Consider the following 17,011-nt stretch of genomic DNA (forward strand, 5'->3'; position numbering starts at 1 on the left):
CACACACACACACATTGCCTGTGGACGTTGGAGGGCTACCTCTGCTACATTAGAGTTGTGTGTCTCTGTGTGCAGTGGTTGTTAGGGTTGACTTGTCAACAACAGAAAGCAGCACAACAGTAAAGAGAGATGACCAAGCTTTGCTCTATAAACTATAATTGGCGTATTGAAGTCATACACAGACGCACACACACGCACACACACACACACACACGCACACACACACACACACGCACACACACTGAATGACACTGCCATCTAAATACGCTCTGGTGAGGGGTCTTCCTACCCTTGTCTCTCTCTCTTTCTCTCTCTCTCTCTCTCTCTCTCTCTCTCTCTCTCTCTCTCTGTACACGTGTATGAGACTGAGACTGGACAGGTGTGTGAAGCCTGTCAGACAGACAGGAATAGTGGGCTGACATCATGTGTTGGTTTGGGTTGCTGATCACAGACAAAGGTCTTTACATGGGCTGTGTCCTGGGAGAGGAGCTGCAAGACAGAGGCCAAGCGGTGCCCCACTAGGAGCAGAACTGGACTCTGTGAGGGTGTGTGTGTGTGTGTGTGGGAGGGTCTGAGCGACTTTAAGGACACACACTCACACTCACACTTGTGAGATGAGGGACCTCACATCCCGTTCAGGTTCAGACGTAGGTGGACACACAGTCCCACACACTGTGTACGCAGGTAAGCCTTTTTTTTCGGTTTCAAATGAAATGTTTTTCTTTTTTTTATTATTATTAGGTTTCGCCTAATTTATGTTACATGTCAGGACTTTAGAAAGTTGACCATTAATGTCAAAATGATTTGTGATTGTTTGACTGTCATGGAGCTGACTGATGTTCCTCATTTAGAGGCAGTTTCTCTGCCTGTGGTCGTGCATCACATTTAATGGTTTTTTTAAATTCAGCTGTAAAAACAAGCCGCTGTGGTTATACTGCAGCGCTTTATCAACTTGCTGAAGCTATGTTGTTTATTGTGGGTTGAATACATAATCAAAAAAAAAGTTACTTGTTATATGTTTGGTCATGCTGGCGGCCAAAAACGATCAGTCGGTTGGTGAGTCAAGCACTTTAGCCCGAGACTCAAATATGCCCAAAACTATTAAATTGAGAGAGAGATATAATTTGGTGAAGATATTAATGACGTATTTATGTATTGTATTGTATTTTGCCATAAAGTGTTGTACTATAGTATTTGCTGTTGAGATGTACTGATGATATAAAGCCACAACATTGTAATCTGCAGCTGGCACTAAAGTCTAAATTATAGCTCTCTGTACATTGAGGTGGAAACTGAATTGTTGATTAATGTGCACTACCCCAGGTAAATTAATACATAAATAATAGCTTTTGGAAGGATTATCATAGAATTTGGTTTAGCAATCCATCTTCCCTTCAGGATGAATTGTTATAACTTTGTTGACCTCTTAATCTTTCCTCTAAAGTCATCATTGTGTCAAACCAATAGCTAGAAAAACTATTTACGTTCTCACCATCCTCTCGGGCCGCCCACCTCTTAATCTATCAGTTGACTAGTCATTAAAAAACAACAACCTGGGAGCTCATCTCTGGAACACACAAGATTCAATGCAACTCTTTTGAGTGATACTCTGAGGAGGAGCTCAGTTTGACAGATCTGTCGATTCAATCCCTGAATCAATTAGTCAAACAAAATTGAGTGTTAGCCCACTAACTGTGAGTCGATTTCCTGAGTTGAGGACAGCTCCATCAGCTCCGCGGGTTGTTTGTGTTTAGTGCTAATTAGCAAATGCCAATATGCTAAACAAAGATGTGTTAGCGTTTAGCTCCCTGTACCTCTCTGAATAATGAGTATAACAGAGCCTGTTGTTTTCCTTTTAAACCTTGTCATGTCTTTGTCATAGAAATATATAAACATAGCAACTTTGCAACTGATATATATGAAGTTTGATTTTGGGATTATGTGTGTGTGTTTGTTATGCCTCTGTTAGCTTGACTATGAAAGATATGTAGCCTATGGAGGCTGCATCATGCCATAGTTATGTAGTGAGGATATTCATGTGAGGTGAGCCAAGATACTCAAAAGACTCAAATAGCGTTCAGACTAACAGAGATACACATAAGCACATGCTGGCGCACACACACACACACACACACACACACACACACACACACACACACACACACACACACACTTGCTGCAGCAGGGACACTGATCTGTACTTCCTGTGGTCTGTGACTCAACTCTGGAGTGCTGCAGGAATTCTTTGTTCTAAATCCACAACACACACTCCTGTCTGTCACTGAACTCCTCACATCAGCTCCTCGCTGTGATAATAGTGTGTATAAATCAGCCACTGCTCGCAGTCAATGAGCGCTATCACACTGTTGTTTCCGTTATTTGTCGCCTGTGCCTTGTTTGTATTAATCAAAAATCCCATTACCGGCTCTCTCACATTTATTTTGGTCTCTCTCTTTCCTCTTCCTGTCTTGCAGAGTTGCAGCGTGGGGAGAGCGTGGTGGAGAAACAGGTGAAGGAAGCTCGCACTAAATGCCGATCTATTGCGTCTTTGCTGACTGACGCTCCCAACCCCAACTCGAAGGGGGTGCTTATGTTCAAGAAACGCCGGCAGAGGGCCAAGAAGTACACGCTGACCTGCTTCGGCAAAGCGGAGGGAGACAGAGGAGGCGAGACGGAAGGAGACACAGGAGGGGAGACGGAAGAGGAAGGAGGAAGCTCCGCCCTGAGTGGCTCAGAAGTTGATGAAGAGGGATTCTCGGCATCGTTTGACCCCACGTGGGACACCGGTTATCTAGACCTGCTGGACAGGAGAAGCTCTGCCTGCCCGTCATCCACACCGGCTACTCCAACAACGCCAACAGCCAATCACAGCCCAGGGCTGGACATCTCGGCTTATCAGACACTGGGACTGTCGACTTCTGTCAATCAAAGCCCAGGACTGGACATCTCAGCTTATCAGACACCGGGACCGTCGACTTCTGTCAATCACAGCCCAGGGTTGGAGATCACAGGGCTGGATAGCTCGGCCTATCAGGGCTCGCGGCTGGAGAGCAGCGTCAGGAAGCAGCCAATCAGTAACCACATGTCTCCTCCAGCTGTGGCTCTGACCAACGGGGGGTCGATGTCTGTAAGTCGGGCCAGTGTTGTTCTGAACCCGCCCTCTCAGATGACCCTTCCGAGTCAAAATGGGCAACATGGAAACCCTAGTTCTAGTCCTAACCCCAATCCCTGTGCCAGCCCAATAACAGACTCAGATCATCTCCTGAATCCAGGCGTTCTGAACCGCACTGCCCGCCCCTTCACCCCGGGCCCTTCCTCCCGTGCATCTGTAACCTCGGTGATGTTTCGCCCGCCCCAACCCAAACCCACACCCGTGGCCATGCCGACCGCACCGGTAGCGGCCGTCTCTATGGTGACTATCCAACCCACTCTTCATCCACCTGGGCCAGATGCAAAGAGAGCCGTGTCCAGCACCTCACTGTACATCCCTCCCAGAAATAACAACGGCAGCGTCGCCCCCTCTGTTAACTCTCCCCCCTCCTCTCTGTCTTCTGCACCTTTGTCCCACCCTGCCACACATCCACCCACATTTTCCCCTCAGCCCGCAGTGTACGCCTCGCCCTCCGTCCCGTTCTCTCCTCCTGCAGCTCAGGGTAACTTGTTCTGTCCATCACCTGCTCAACCTTTCTCCCCTCCAGCTCCACAGGCATTTTCCTCCCCCCCTGCTCCTTATCCACCTCCCTCCACCTACATTTCTGCTTCACCCATCTTCCCGCCACATGCCCCCGATCTGACTCAGCCCTCCTTCCATGCCCAGCCCGCCCCTCTTCTTCCTCCTCCTCCCACGCAGCCGTCTCCATCTCCATCCGTCCACCCCTACGTCAACATGACAGGTCAAGTGACTCCTGGCCCCTACGCCGCTGCAACCGCATCGCTGCCCCAGGACTCACTGGCGACCCGAGAGGAGCGCATCTCGGTCCCCGCCGCCCGCACCGGCATCCTGCACGATGCCCGGCGTCGTGGCAACAAGAAGCCGATGTTCTGCGCAGTGCAGAACAAAGATATTTCTCCAAACCCGGACTTGCTGTCGATGGTCCAGAACATGGACGACCACTTTGGTGGCAGTGGCTCCAGGGGCCCCCAGCCGACTCCGAGTGCTGAAACTGGAGCTGTACCGAGCGGCGAGACCGGACATGAGTCAGGGCCCGAGGAGGACTGGCTGAGGTTGGGGGCGGAGGCTTGCAACTTCATGCAGGCCCAGCGGAGGCCCAGGCCACCTCCTGTAGCTCCCAAACCCCAAACCCCTCAGGTGCCACAGCTGGCAGGGAAAGGAGGCGAGCTGTTTGCCCGCCGGCAGAACAGGATGGATCGGTACATCGTGGAGCGATCTCCCTCTGTCGCTGCAGCACCTTACTCGCCCGCCCAGACGAGGGAGTCATCACCCACGCCTTCTCTCCCTGCAACCTGGAAGTACTCGTCCAGCATCCGTGCTCCTCCGCCCATCAGCTACAACCCCCTTCTCTCGCCCTCCTGCCCTCTGAAGGCCCAGAAGAAGTGCGAGGTGGCAAAGTCTGGGCCAGCTGTACCGAAAGGGAAGAAAGCGGCCCTCAAAGCTGTGGACATTATGAGCCACCAGCCCTACCAGCTCAATTCGTCTTTGTTCAGCTATGGGGGTGGGGTTCCCATGAACACCTCCACCTACCAGCAGCAGAAAGGTCCTCAGAAGACAGCGCGAGTGTATGAGGTCAAGCGCTTCTCCACGCCCCCACCGACATCCACGGGGCCCGCGCTCAAAGTCATCGTGCCTCGATCGGCCACGACACTCGGAGAACCACTGTGGTACTCTGACGTCACATCTCCTCCCCCCACAGTTGGCCACGCCCCTCACCAACCCTATCAGCCGCAACCCTTCCAACCTCAGTGGGCCACCTCCCCTCTGTCTCCCCCGCCTCCCCCTGCTCCGACCGCTCCGCTCCCTCAGCTTCCCACCTTCTCCGCTGCTCCCGCTTCCATTCTAGTCCAGTCCCCGACTTTCACCCACCTTCAATCCTCCAACACCCCGCAGGCCAACAGGCAGTTTAAGAGCGCCCCAGATCTGAGTCCCGTGGGTCCCGGCGGTTCCTCTCGGTCGGCGTCCAGCAGCAGTCAACCCAACAGGGGGCCGAGGCCCAGGTTCAGCACTTCCAACATGGGTCTGCAGCCTTGTGTCTGGCGCCCTGGATCCACTGCGCACTGAACAGACTCTCTGGTATGGACATAATACACTCTATGGGAACGTAGAGCAACCTTTTTTTAACCAGGCTCATGTGTTTTTAGTATTGTAACATTGTTATGCGGGGCTGCAGCTTGTTTTTTTTGTTTTTTTACCAGCCACGTTTTATCACAAGATCTGTTTGATCGGCCACCCATGTAGCCCATTTTATCACTCACATCTAATCTTGTTCACTCGTGTATCCAATGCATTTGGCTGTAGTTAGAGAAAACACTGTTTTGCAAAGGAAATGTCGTGTGAAAAAAATAGAGGTCAACTGCAGATTGAAAGGACAGAAAGAGATGCTGGAGAAAACTGAAATGAAGTTCTGTAAATATTATATTGAATGAGAAAGAATTAAGTTCAAACATAAAAAAAAGAAGAATAGAGAATGTGAACAAACAAGACTGTTGTGAGAGAGAGGTCGAGGATAGAAAAAAGATGAAATAGAAAGCACAGAAGAAGTGATAAAATAGAAACAATGTGTAAAAGGAGCAGACTTGACTTAAAACTTCACAATCTGTTGACATCCCACAGCCCCTGTTGCATCCAGCAATATCATATAACGTTGATTTACTAACACATTTGAAGTAGCTGCTACTGTAATTTCCCCTGTTATATTTATTCTACGGATTTGTGTTTGATGAGGACGGATTTCTTTCAGTTGCACTTTGTGTGCTTTGTTTTCTGTAGATGTTCATAGGGCGAAGAGCACAGCTGCCAGGAAGAAGGGAAGCCTTTTACCTTGATTTCTGATCTGTTAATATGAAACAAGAGATGTATAACATGTCTGTTTAGCTGTTTTCCACCGAGACATGCGGCTGAATAAAAATAGACATGACTCACCTCAGCTGTCACTCTGTTTCTCCCTGTGTCGCACGCTCCCACGACGCTCCAGTACCTCCTCCTCGCATTAGCTTCTACCCTTTTCTCTCGTTCAGGCATTTTTCCCGTCTAGTCTAACAGCTTAATTGCTCTCTCAGGATTCAGTCTGTGAAGTAATAGTTAAGGCGTCGAGAAAATGGGACTTTAAACTCTCGCCACATGGAGGCACTGTAGGATTTGCAATCCAGACTTGCTGCACCAGCAGTTTGAGGTCTCCTCCCTTCATCACAGGTTTTACATGAGGAGAAAGTGGGCGACATTTATTAAGTTAAAGCTGAAACCAAAACAATATGGTTTTCATTTTATATCTTACCTTTTTCAAAACCTTAAATCTGAATTACACACGCATATATATATATATATATATATATATATATATATATATATATATATATATATATATATATATATATATATATATATTAAATACATGCAACCCTTTCTAAATACATGCAACCCTTTCTAATTCTTCTATTTTCGATTAAATGTCTGATAATTGCAGTTAAAAAACGTCCTCGCAGGACTGTTGGCCTCCATTTCAGAGCAGTTACATGACAGCCACCTGATGGCCTTGGAGCTGTGAAACCCAACCATGGACACGGAAAGGGATCTAACCTCCGACCCCTTGACTGGGATCAGGTGACAGATGGGGCTAACTTTAGCTGCTAACTTTAGTCCTGTTCAAGTCCGCCGGTAAGCTTAGCCGCTGTGCTAGTGGAAGGAACAAAAAAACTCACATTCAGATTCATTTTTCTGCAAACTAGGTCACTGGATTTTAGAAATACATAAAAGCTGGAACTGCACTTATAGTAATAAGTGAAGTGGCTTTTTCAACTTTTGGCCAAATTTACCAAATTAGTTCCACAATCCGCCCTCATTTGGTCTCTCTCGTCCGCTCTGTTAATTCCTCTCTCAATCAATTGCACGCACACACACAAACACACCATTTCCCCTATTTTCAAAGCAGTTAATCTCCACCTATTTGGCCCTGTGCTAAACTCTTAATTCTGATGGATTTTTTTATTGAGAGTGGAAGGGAAGCGCTACCTCGTACATCCTGTCTCCTCCCGCTGCTCTGCCAAAAAGGCGCTTTACTCGCGGTCCTGCATCGCGTTTCTGGGTCATCAGAGTTGAGTGTTTGGGGTCAGAGGTCAGGGTTTAGGGGCAGGTCAGAAAATGAACAAATATTGGTCGTTCTCACTCTCGTGCACCATTGATGATTTTAAAAGGTTTCTCGTTTTCTGATTTGTTACTAACGAATCTGGTCGGTTTAATAAAATGTTACGAGAAGGTTATTTATAATAACCAGCCATCTTTGTGATAAACCTTCTAATGTGAGTTAGATTCACTGACAGATTTATGATCCAGCGACACACACATCTGTATCAAGGCCACCTGGCCCGCTCAGCTTCAGGTCTATCATACTGCAATGCAGCGGCTAACGCAAGCTATACATTTATTCTCTACACTTAGAGAGTAAAGGCTCCAAAAGTGGACTAAACCATGAATATTTTATAGTCTCATTTAGCCACTTGTATAGCCACCACCTTCTTTAAGACAAATATAAGCTTCAAAATTCACAAAAGGTCCATGTATTACGTAGCCGAGGACAAATGCTAGCTGCAATATTTGACGTAGTTATTTTAAGGGAATATGGCGAACTTGTTGTACAGACAACAGATACATAGCTACAATAGCATTTGTGTTTCAGGCCACCTGATTATTTAGGTCTGAATTCACTCTCTGTTAGCTCTTTTATAGTTTTCATATTGTCATTGGATACATTTTAATTGTAAAAAATATAGCTAACAGGTGCTTTAAAGATACACTTTCCGATCAGTCATCATCCAACCCATTGAAGAAATGATTATTATTAATGGTGATCAACCCTGAACAAATCTTTGTTTACTCACTGACCAAATGCCAATGTGACACAGGAGAACAATATAGAGCCCTTTCACATTTTTTTCCCCCACAATTGGACAAAAGTGAAATTAAAATCATGCAGACGGTGACTTACAAAACTGATGAATATAAAAAGCAGCAGACTGACGAGGAACTGTGACTGACATGATGATATAGCTGGCAGGCATAAAGGTGTGAAGTTGCAAAGGTTTGTTAGTTGAAGGAGTGCATACAAAGAGACTGTGAGAGGGGGAGGAAAACACATCCACAACAGCATGAATGCTCTTATGCACGTAAAACTGACACAGGAAGAAAGTAGCTGCTGGAAAGATGTTTTCTATTTTCTCCGGTTGTTTGTCATGTTATCAAAAGCCCTTGTTCCCCTGCAATTGGGAGACAAATAATAAACATTTTCAGGCAACCAAAAAGGTTCAAATGTTCATGAATTGAAAACACACTTGTTAAAGGTCTGAGCAGAAAACACATACAACTGCCAGACCGGACAACTAGCAAACTGTCAGTCACTAAGTAGCCCCGCCCTGAAGCGTACCCTACTTTCTTGTCTATTTTACTCTAAATTAGACAATAATTCAATAAATTAACATCATCCTGAATTGAAGACTTGGAACTAACGATTGAGCCCACACATTCATGTGTACAACTGAGGTATAAATCAGTGACTTCTATACAACCATTTGCCTTTCCATAATATTCTATATAAGTAAAACAATTACAAATCCTTATCAGTTTCCTGTTGTTCCTCATCCTCTCGTCTCTGAACTTAAAACACCCCCACCTCCCTCTTTACCCCGACTCAATCCCCCCCACCCCCACCCCTTCCCTGAAGCCGGATCCATAGCACCCGAGCAGCCCTGCTGATAGGGTTTCACTCACTCCAAGGCGAAGAGGGCAGGCAGTACAATACAAGCTCGAGGACACAAACCCACCTGGAAATCTATATTCCTCTTCCTGTGAGCCACACCTTTTCTGGGACTTTCTGGTTCCTGTGTCTTCCAGTGGATACCTGGTCTTAGGTAAGACATTCGAGAAGGGATCGTGCGTGACAGCATCGATGAAGAAATCTCTCTCGCACGTTTCTTAAGTTTTTGTGTATTATCTTTCGCTGTTGGTCACCGAGGCGTCAAATATTTCTCGTTCCTTTTTAAGTCCGATGGAGATGTTTACAGATCAATTTAATTCCTGGGGTCAGGAGATTTAGGCTGCAGGAAAAGCCCCCATCTGTATCCTGTGTAGGCCGCTGTAACTTAATGAACTAATGGATGAGGGAATCAGAAGCAGACGCTGGACTTCATACTATAGATTTGACTGTTTGTTACATTAAAAGTCACAGAACTCTGCCCAAGAAAGGCTTTACATCATATAGTTCAACAGATAGATTATAGATTTGCAATTTCTTGAGTAAATTTAGTCAAATATCAATTAAACTAAAGAGAGCCAGCTGGTAGATGACTTTCCTGTTCTTACTGTACCCAACACTGTGGCAGGGGAGGAATGTGGCCCTCTGCAGTGGTCTTTTTGGTCCGCCTGTATAGATGTATGTGTGTATTTGGGAATGTGCTTACAGATGCCCTTCCTTCCCAGCTGTCCCCTCGAGATTTATCAGGAGCTAAAACAGGCTGGTCGTGGGAGGGGGACAGGAGCGCCTTTTCACTCACACAGCCGGTAACAGGACCCTCGTGCACAACATCGTGCCTCCAACTTGCCTTTACCCAGAACATCCCAAAACACCTGTAATCTCCACTTTTTAATCCACAACCATGTGACTCCCATTAATCACAAGGAGAGGGGGAAAAAAAAGCAATTTGAGTGCAGACCTGTGTTTTTGTGTGCTGGTGCATGTATGTGCACCAGCAGTCACTGCGGTGCTCGCACAGGTCTGAATCCCAGGCTAGGAAATGGGCCTCAATTACAGCAGATGAAAAGCAATTACATTAACTGTCTCCCTGTAGACGGGCTCGCAGCTTTTTCTCTTGTACTGGGACTTACCTCAAGCCTTGCATAATTGCTTTCGACCTGTGCAATAGGCAGCGGCATACTGCCGGCCCTCATTTGAGTGGTTAGTCAAGAGAGACGCGGGCTGCCAATGGGAATCAGTGTCCTTGAGGGCATGCGGGGGGCTGCACACCATGTTTAAAGTGGGCTGGAGTTAATTAGGGAACCCAGAGAGGTTCCGGTTGGAGCTTGCTGGAATTTACGACGTGATGTGCAACTTTATCAGACAGAAAGAAATATCTCGGAAATCAATTGAGTGAAATATTTATGGACACTTTTTGTTTGTGTCATATTTCACTTTTGCTAATTTTGTCACGCTCTCTGCTGGACTCCTGAGAGACCAAGCACATTTACGCATTTGGGGAATCATTCTTCAAGTCATGTTTTACAGTTTAAAATCCAATTAAAGTCCATTTGTTGAAAGAGCATCAATTTAACATTCATAAACCAAATGTTGAAAACGCTTTATTGGAAAATTAAAGAGATACAGTCATGTGTAATACACACAGTTAAAGCCTTTATCACGTCAATAATGACTAAGTGTCATAAACTCAAGCTGATAATGTGACTGAGCTGGTGTATTCATTGCCGCTTAGTGTACCAACATTTTGAAAATGCTTTGAATAGTCTCACTCTGGATTTCAGGACACCGACCACATGGAGAAAAAAAAGTAACGCTAATGTTAAAACCATAAACCAGGTTGTTTGTAGAAGTCCTCGAGAACGACACATAGAAAAATATATTGGCAAGATAATGTTTGTCAGTGACTTCACAAACATCCCTGTTAAAAATGAATAGATGTGACAACGCGATGATTAAAGTTTGATTTGAAAGTTTTGGCACAAAAACAGGAGAATGTAATGGCTTTAAATGGAACAATCCTAATCATGATGAACAACAAGAAACATTGATCCTTGGTTTGAAACCAGAAACAAGCAGCAGTCGTCTGCGTTTAAAGTCCAATTTTTTGTTGATCCAACCATCCGCCTTGACTTCATAATCACGATTCCTGCCTCGGCAGTTTTGTCATCTGAGCGATAACATATGGTGCTTTGTGGCGCCTGCTTAAAAGCAACTGATGGTGTCTCTCGTCTTTGGGGGGACAGTCTCACTTCAAGGGGCTAAATTCTAAATTCAGAGCGCATCTATGTTTGAGGGATTGCCTCAACACGAGTCTAAAAATAGCAACGGCTGAGCGGCTTCGTAGCTATAGGTGCTGAAGGTATTAAGATCACAAACAACAGCAATACTGCTGGCAGAGCACACACACACACACACACACCCACACACACACACACACACACACACACACACACACACACACACACACACACACACACACACACACACAGAAGTAGAGCGACTTTATTCCCTGCTCAGGTAGACATTATAGATCTGCGCTGCTATATTATTTAGCACCTTTAGCACTAGATATGATCCCTATATAAAGTAATGGCTACGATTAGCAAATCATTAAGTATTCACACCTCCAGCAGATATGAAGCAACATTCATATTGTAATGGTTATGTTGCTGATCACCTGAGGAAGTTAAATTCAATATTTCTTCTCTTTTATCTCCGTTGTTGGTCTCCACCAACTCCTGAGGGGAATAACTGTCTCTAGATTTAGCTGCTACAATTTCATTTTTGTTCCCCAGCTGGTCGCTGACTTTGTGCTGCTTGGTGATGAGCAGGTAGCAGTGAGCTGCAACAATGTTGGCCGTGAAACCAAAACAATGAGCTAAACCGCTCTGTCGGTGATACTTCTTTGTATGTTTTTCACGACAAGCGAAACCTCTCACATTAAACATAGTCAACTATCACAATATATATTCTCGACTATATATTCTAGAGAAGTTGAAAGTACATTTTCTACCTTGGAAGTTTGATAAAAAGATCCTTTTCCCAAGGATTTGGTTGAAGAAGATCCAGAAATAGTGAGACTAAACTGGAGAATTTTGGGGACTATTTGGACTGTATAGTCCTGTATTTTTCTTTTGCTGTAAAACTGGTAGATGATGATGATGATGATGATGATGATGATAATGATTATTGTTAAGAAGTCCTCATTTCTCTTTTCTGTCCCTTAGCCATGCCTCTTACCGCTCCTGCACCTTCTAACAAGAGGAAGAAGGCCATCAAGATCATCACTGACCTGTCTAGCGTCAGCCAGAATGGTAACACACACACACGACCACACACACACACACACACACACACACAGCACAGCACAAACAGCATACCAAATCCACGCTCGACATTCAAACATGAAACATTCATCCTCATTCCTTGAAGACCTTCCTCTATCTCCCTTGTGATCCGATTATCCGGTCCAGTAAATGTCAAATCCATTTGTAGGTTTTCTCTGCGCGGTGTCTGCTATCTGCACAGCCGTGATACACGTGTGTGTAAACTGAACTGCCGGGGTGAAAATCGCTGCTTATGATACTCCAATTAAATGCATGCACGCGCGCGCACACACACACACGCACACACACACACACACACACACACACACACACACACACACACACACACACACACACACACGCTTGTTCCAAGCAGTAACACAATATCTAACATGCATGTGGCATCTCCTGGAGGGATGTGGATCATTATCAGATGGCAGAGTAGCCACAAATCTGTCACCGTTGGAGGCAACACAAGATACCAGCCGGTGGTTCTGCTCCCACCATATTAGTTTGAGGCGTCTGAAGTGGCAAATGTTTCATATCTTGGCGTCAGTTATTGAAATAAATACTGCTCATACATCAACACATTCATACTCCAATATAATTATAATACAGTAATGCAAGGATATTTAACTCACACATAGGCTTTTCTGTATAATGAGCATTTAAATCTGGCACAATAGTGGGGTTTTTTGCATCTAGATATGTCTTCCACCAATGAGTATTGTGCAGAAAAATAAACTTTAATTACCAAAATAATCCAGAATTAAAGAGAAAAAAACAACATGGCGCCACTTTGTCTCGTTTTCTACATTCACTTTGCTGCATATATTACCAACCACAATATATTCTCTGCCCGTCCTCGAGCATGCTATCTGCAATCGTAGCAGGCTCCCAGTGTCTGTGCACCAGCGTCTATCTGCCATTCAACAGTCCGTTGACGTCGTCCCCCCCGTTTGTGTCCCTGTGCTGTTTTTCACGCCGCCATCACATCTGCAGCCACATCTGTATGTTTCCACCAGTTTGTTTTCAGTCAGTCAGGAGCTTACCCTGCTTATCCCTTGGTTTTTTCCCCTCCAGTTAATGCCCACTCATCTATCCTTCATCCCTGCCACTGACAGTTGTCCCATGCCTGTATGCTGTCCGTCTGTCCGCCCCCTGCCTCTGTCAGTCTGCCCAATTTCCGCCCAGTCAGCAGCCAGCTCCGGTTTCACATTCTTCCGAATTAACACTCTAATCAATATCCCCATGGGAGAGTTCACTCTGCCCAGCAGCCTCGATTATTCTCTCTCTCTCTCTCTCTCTCTCTCTCTCTCTCTCTCTCTCTCTCTCTCAAACACATACACACACACTTGAACAAGTCTGATTTATGAGGTACTGCTAACAGCTCTCCGCCGCATTGCAATGCCAACTCCCCGCTTTATAGATGTGTTTGTGCGTGTGCGTGTGTGCGTGTGCGTGTGTGCGTGTTGGTTTATGGCTGGACTCCAGGTGTTATGAGTGATATCAGAGTGTATGTGGTGGATGAGGAGAGTGTTTTATGAGGAGCTCTGTGGAGCAGTAAAATCCATCAGATCTCTCCATCACTGAGAGAGAGAGAGAGAGAGAGAGAGAGAGAGAGAGAGAGAGAGAGAGAGAGAGAGAGAGAGAGAGAGAGAGAGAGGGAGTTTGTTATAAGGATTTCCCTCCATAAACAGTTCTGAAAACCTGCCGTGACGTTCCCCAGTGCCCTTTTCTTCCATACTGCTTTGGCCTAGTAACCTCCACAACTCCCCTGGTTTCAAACACACAGACACACACTCACACACACACACCTTCTAACGCGGTACATCAGGTTTCATCTCTAATTCATCTCAACAAGGACAACATGGAAGCCCGAGGATATAAATTCGCCCTCTACAGCTGTATCCCTCCCTCAGTTAATGTCAGATATATATATAGTGGAAGGTAAACCCACCTTTTAATTTGCCAAATGGACTGATAAGAGAGAGAGTCCAGCTCAGGGAACACGTACCTCCTCTACCAAGGCTTTAAAAATAAAGAAATGCTGACAAATTGTTTGTCTGCAGTGATGAATCATCATGAGATGCATGAGCCAGATTGCTTTCATTCAAGTACATGCAGTCATGTTCATCTTTACACATTCACAGCTATATTTACATTTATGTTGATTTATACTTCATATATGCCCAGTTATTTGTATCATATTGTGTGTTTATGCACAGTTATGGTTGTATTCTTTTGTGTGTATATATATATATATATATATATATATATATATATATATATATATATATATATATATATATATATATATATATATATATATTATTAGTTTATTCTATTTGGTGTTTGTAAAGCGTGTGGCGCTGCTACTATGACAACACATTTTTATTTTTTTCCCTTGGGGATTAATAAAGTACATATCTATCTATCTATCTATCTATCTATCTATCTATCTATCTATCTATCTATCTATCTATCTATCTATCTATCTATCTATCTATCTATCTTTATGAGAACATGTTTAAAGAATATTACATTTTCTTTAAAGGAATGGGCTTGACGTTGGATGAAATATGCTAATTGAGTTTATAGCTGAGAGTTAGATGAGACAATCAATACTTTTCAGGATGGGAATCAGAATCATCTATTGGCCGATGTACCTTTTCCCTGCATATACTCTTCCTGCATTCTGCCCCGTATCATTTCGTCCTCCTCCCTCTCCGTGTCAGACGATGCGTCGGACTCCGAGGCTACTGAGCTGGACCTGGGCACCAAGATCAAAACGCCAAAGGACACCATGCTGGAGGAGCTCTCCCTGAACACCAACAAGGGCTCCAAGATGTTCAAGATGAGGCAGCAGAGAGTGGAGCGGTTCATTGTGACCACCCAGAACAAGGTAAGAGTGTGTGTGTGTTTGTGTAAAGGTTGTGTTTGTATATGTGTACTGATCAGACTATATTTGTCCTCCAGCAGAACCTCGAGAACCTGCTCATGTTCCCTCCCCCTGTTGCGCCAAAGCCCGAGAAGGCAAAGGAAGGTGGGGTCACAGATGTACTGTTTATTTATTCCCTTTGCAGTATTTCCTTTCCGTTACGAGTGTGCGTTTAACCTGCCCGGTCTTCCACTTCCCTGTGTGTCTCAGTGGACCCGATCGACGAGGAGGCGGAGAAGGAGAAGAGGAGGAAGCAGTATGCGCCCACCTACATCTCTCCATGGGAACGAGCCATGAAGGGCAACGAGGAGCTGACCGCCACCATGAAGGCCCTCATGCCGGGACCCATCCAGATGCACAGCGAGCTGCCTCTGTACAAGAGCTTCAACAGGTCGGGCTTTTCCTCACACACTGCGCGTAGCTACGAGAAGTATTGCGGTGTAACGCCACTTCTGTAGTTATTTCAACCCACATTAAGCCAAAATCACGATCTTTTCTCACGTTCTTTTGTTGCCTAAACTGAAGCTGAGTTGCTTCATGTGGCGGCGGAAGCAGATAAATGACAGATGTCATACAAACCGTTGCATGAGGAAAGATTGCACAACACAAACAATCATGGCAAAAATGTTGAATTCAAATGACTTATTTATTTGTTTTTTTTTTACTTTCAGCCTATAAAATGACAAAAAAAACATGGATTAAATAACAACATATTTGTTTATTAACTAATCAATGCAACAAACAGTGGTTAATGTGATCATTTCCCTTTAGGCCAAACCTAATCCTTATTTTAACTTATTTAACATGCAGGTGAGGCATCAATGTTCACCCTGGCGTTACCTTGAGCTTCCCTTTCCTCCCTCTCCTCCTCCACAGGACGGCGCTGCCATTCGGCGGCTTCGACAAGGTCCCCAAGACGTTGACCTTCGAGCTCCATGAGCTCAACGATGGCCCCGAGGAGCCGGAGGCCATGACCGGCCTGCAGGCCGACATCCGCTCACGGCCCTCATTCAACCGCACGCCCATCGGCTGGGTCTGCAGCGAGGACAACCCGAACATCCACATGGACCTGGACAACATCCCCTTCGACGGAGAGACGGACGACCTGTGAACACACACACACACACACAAGCAGTGCATGCACTGGAACTCATAAACACACACAAGAATACACCCTCACATGAGTGAATACATGTGAGCATTAGATACAGGTCATAATCTAGAGCGCATACACTGACAACATAAGCACTGGTAGAACTGCTGAGGCTCCCAGGAACATGGAAATGTAACAGAACACAATTTTAAAACGTGTCCCTCGCCTCCTGTGTGCGTTCTAGTCTTTTCAGCCCCAACTCTGACTGAGTTTTACTACGGTTTAGCAGACTGTAAGCTATTGTAAGGCCTGTGTGAATAGATACAGATGAGCACTCTGCACTCTTAAGACAATGTATTTATGCAATAAAGTTTGCCTTGACAGAATGTCTGTATGCTTCTGATGTACAAGTGTCAATAAAAAGGGCAACATCTGATTATTAAGGAGAAACACAATGCTGTGACTTCCTGATGAAAAACACTGCGAAGTATTTGATGTACTACTAATCACAAGGTCCACATGAAGGAAGCCGCTGCTTAGGGTCCCAGCCAAAAAGCAAAAATTAAGGGCCTTTGTTCCTTTTTGTCATCATTTAAGAAGGGAACTGTGAGGGTCCGAGCTGGTTGAAGAGTCTTTTTCAAAAGGAGGGGTTATTTTACTCAAAAATTAAGCAAAGAAATTACAAAATGTATCACAAAGTTCTTGAAAGAGAAAAACTATGGGCGCACAAACT

The 17,011-nt window shown here is 45.1% G+C and overlaps 2 protein-coding genes across 5 annotated transcripts in view; both read left to right on the top strand.

Annotated features, from left to right (window-relative positions):
- The window catches only part of LOC137789335 (synaptopodin 2-like protein), a 12,506-nt gene extending 6,405 nt beyond the window's left edge, over positions 1-6,101 (top strand). For both annotated transcript variants that reach the window (XM_068582789.1, XM_068582788.1), the window contains one exon: positions 2,475-6,101. In XM_068582789.1, coding sequence (XP_068438890.1) covers positions 2,475-5,236 — 2,762 coding nt within the window. In that variant the 3' untranslated portion in view covers positions 5,237-6,101. The remainder of the gene's footprint in view (positions 1-2,474) is intronic.
- Positions 6,102-8,932: 2,831 nt separating this feature from the next.
- On the top strand, positions 8,933-16,719 carry myoz1b (myozenin 1b). 3 transcript variants are annotated; one of them, XM_068583520.1, is made up of 6 exons: positions 8,933-9,075; positions 12,146-12,232; positions 14,983-15,149; positions 15,224-15,290; positions 15,396-15,576; positions 16,062-16,719. In XM_068583520.1, the coding sequence occupies exons 2-6, from the start codon at positions 12,148-12,150 to the stop codon at positions 16,294-16,296; spliced, it is 735 nt and encodes a 244-aa protein (XP_068439621.1). In that variant the 5' UTR covers positions 8,933-9,075; positions 12,146-12,147; the 3' UTR covers positions 16,297-16,719. The 3 variants fall into 3 exon arrangements, with proteins under 3 accessions (XP_068439621.1, XP_068439623.1, XP_068439622.1); XM_068583522.1 differs by having other exon boundaries at positions 15,227-15,290; XM_068583521.1 differs by lacking the exon at positions 8,933-9,075 and adding an exon at positions 9,657-9,724.
- The last annotated feature ends 292 nt before the right edge of the window (positions 16,720-17,011 follow it).

Source organism: Clinocottus analis, unplaced genomic scaffold, assembly GCF_023055335.1.
Source record: "Clinocottus analis isolate CAN_PGR_092001 unplaced genomic scaffold, fCliAna1.0.p SCAF_19, whole genome shotgun sequence".
Taxonomy (NCBI): domain Eukaryota; kingdom Metazoa; phylum Chordata; class Actinopteri; order Perciformes; family Cottidae; genus Clinocottus; species Clinocottus analis.

Coding starts and splice junctions, on each gene's coding strand:
- myoz1b (XM_068583520.1), top strand. CDS start 12,148: ATGCCTCTTACCGCTCCTGCACCTTCTAACAAGAGGAAGAAGGCCATC. Junction 15,291..15,395: donor GCCCGAGAAGGCAAAGGAAG/GTGGGGTCACAG, acceptor TGTGTGTCTCAG/TGGACCCGATCGACGAGGAG. Junction 15,577..16,061: donor CTGTACAAGAGCTTCAACAG/GTCGGGCTTTTC, acceptor CCTCCTCCACAG/GACGGCGCTGCCATTCGGCG.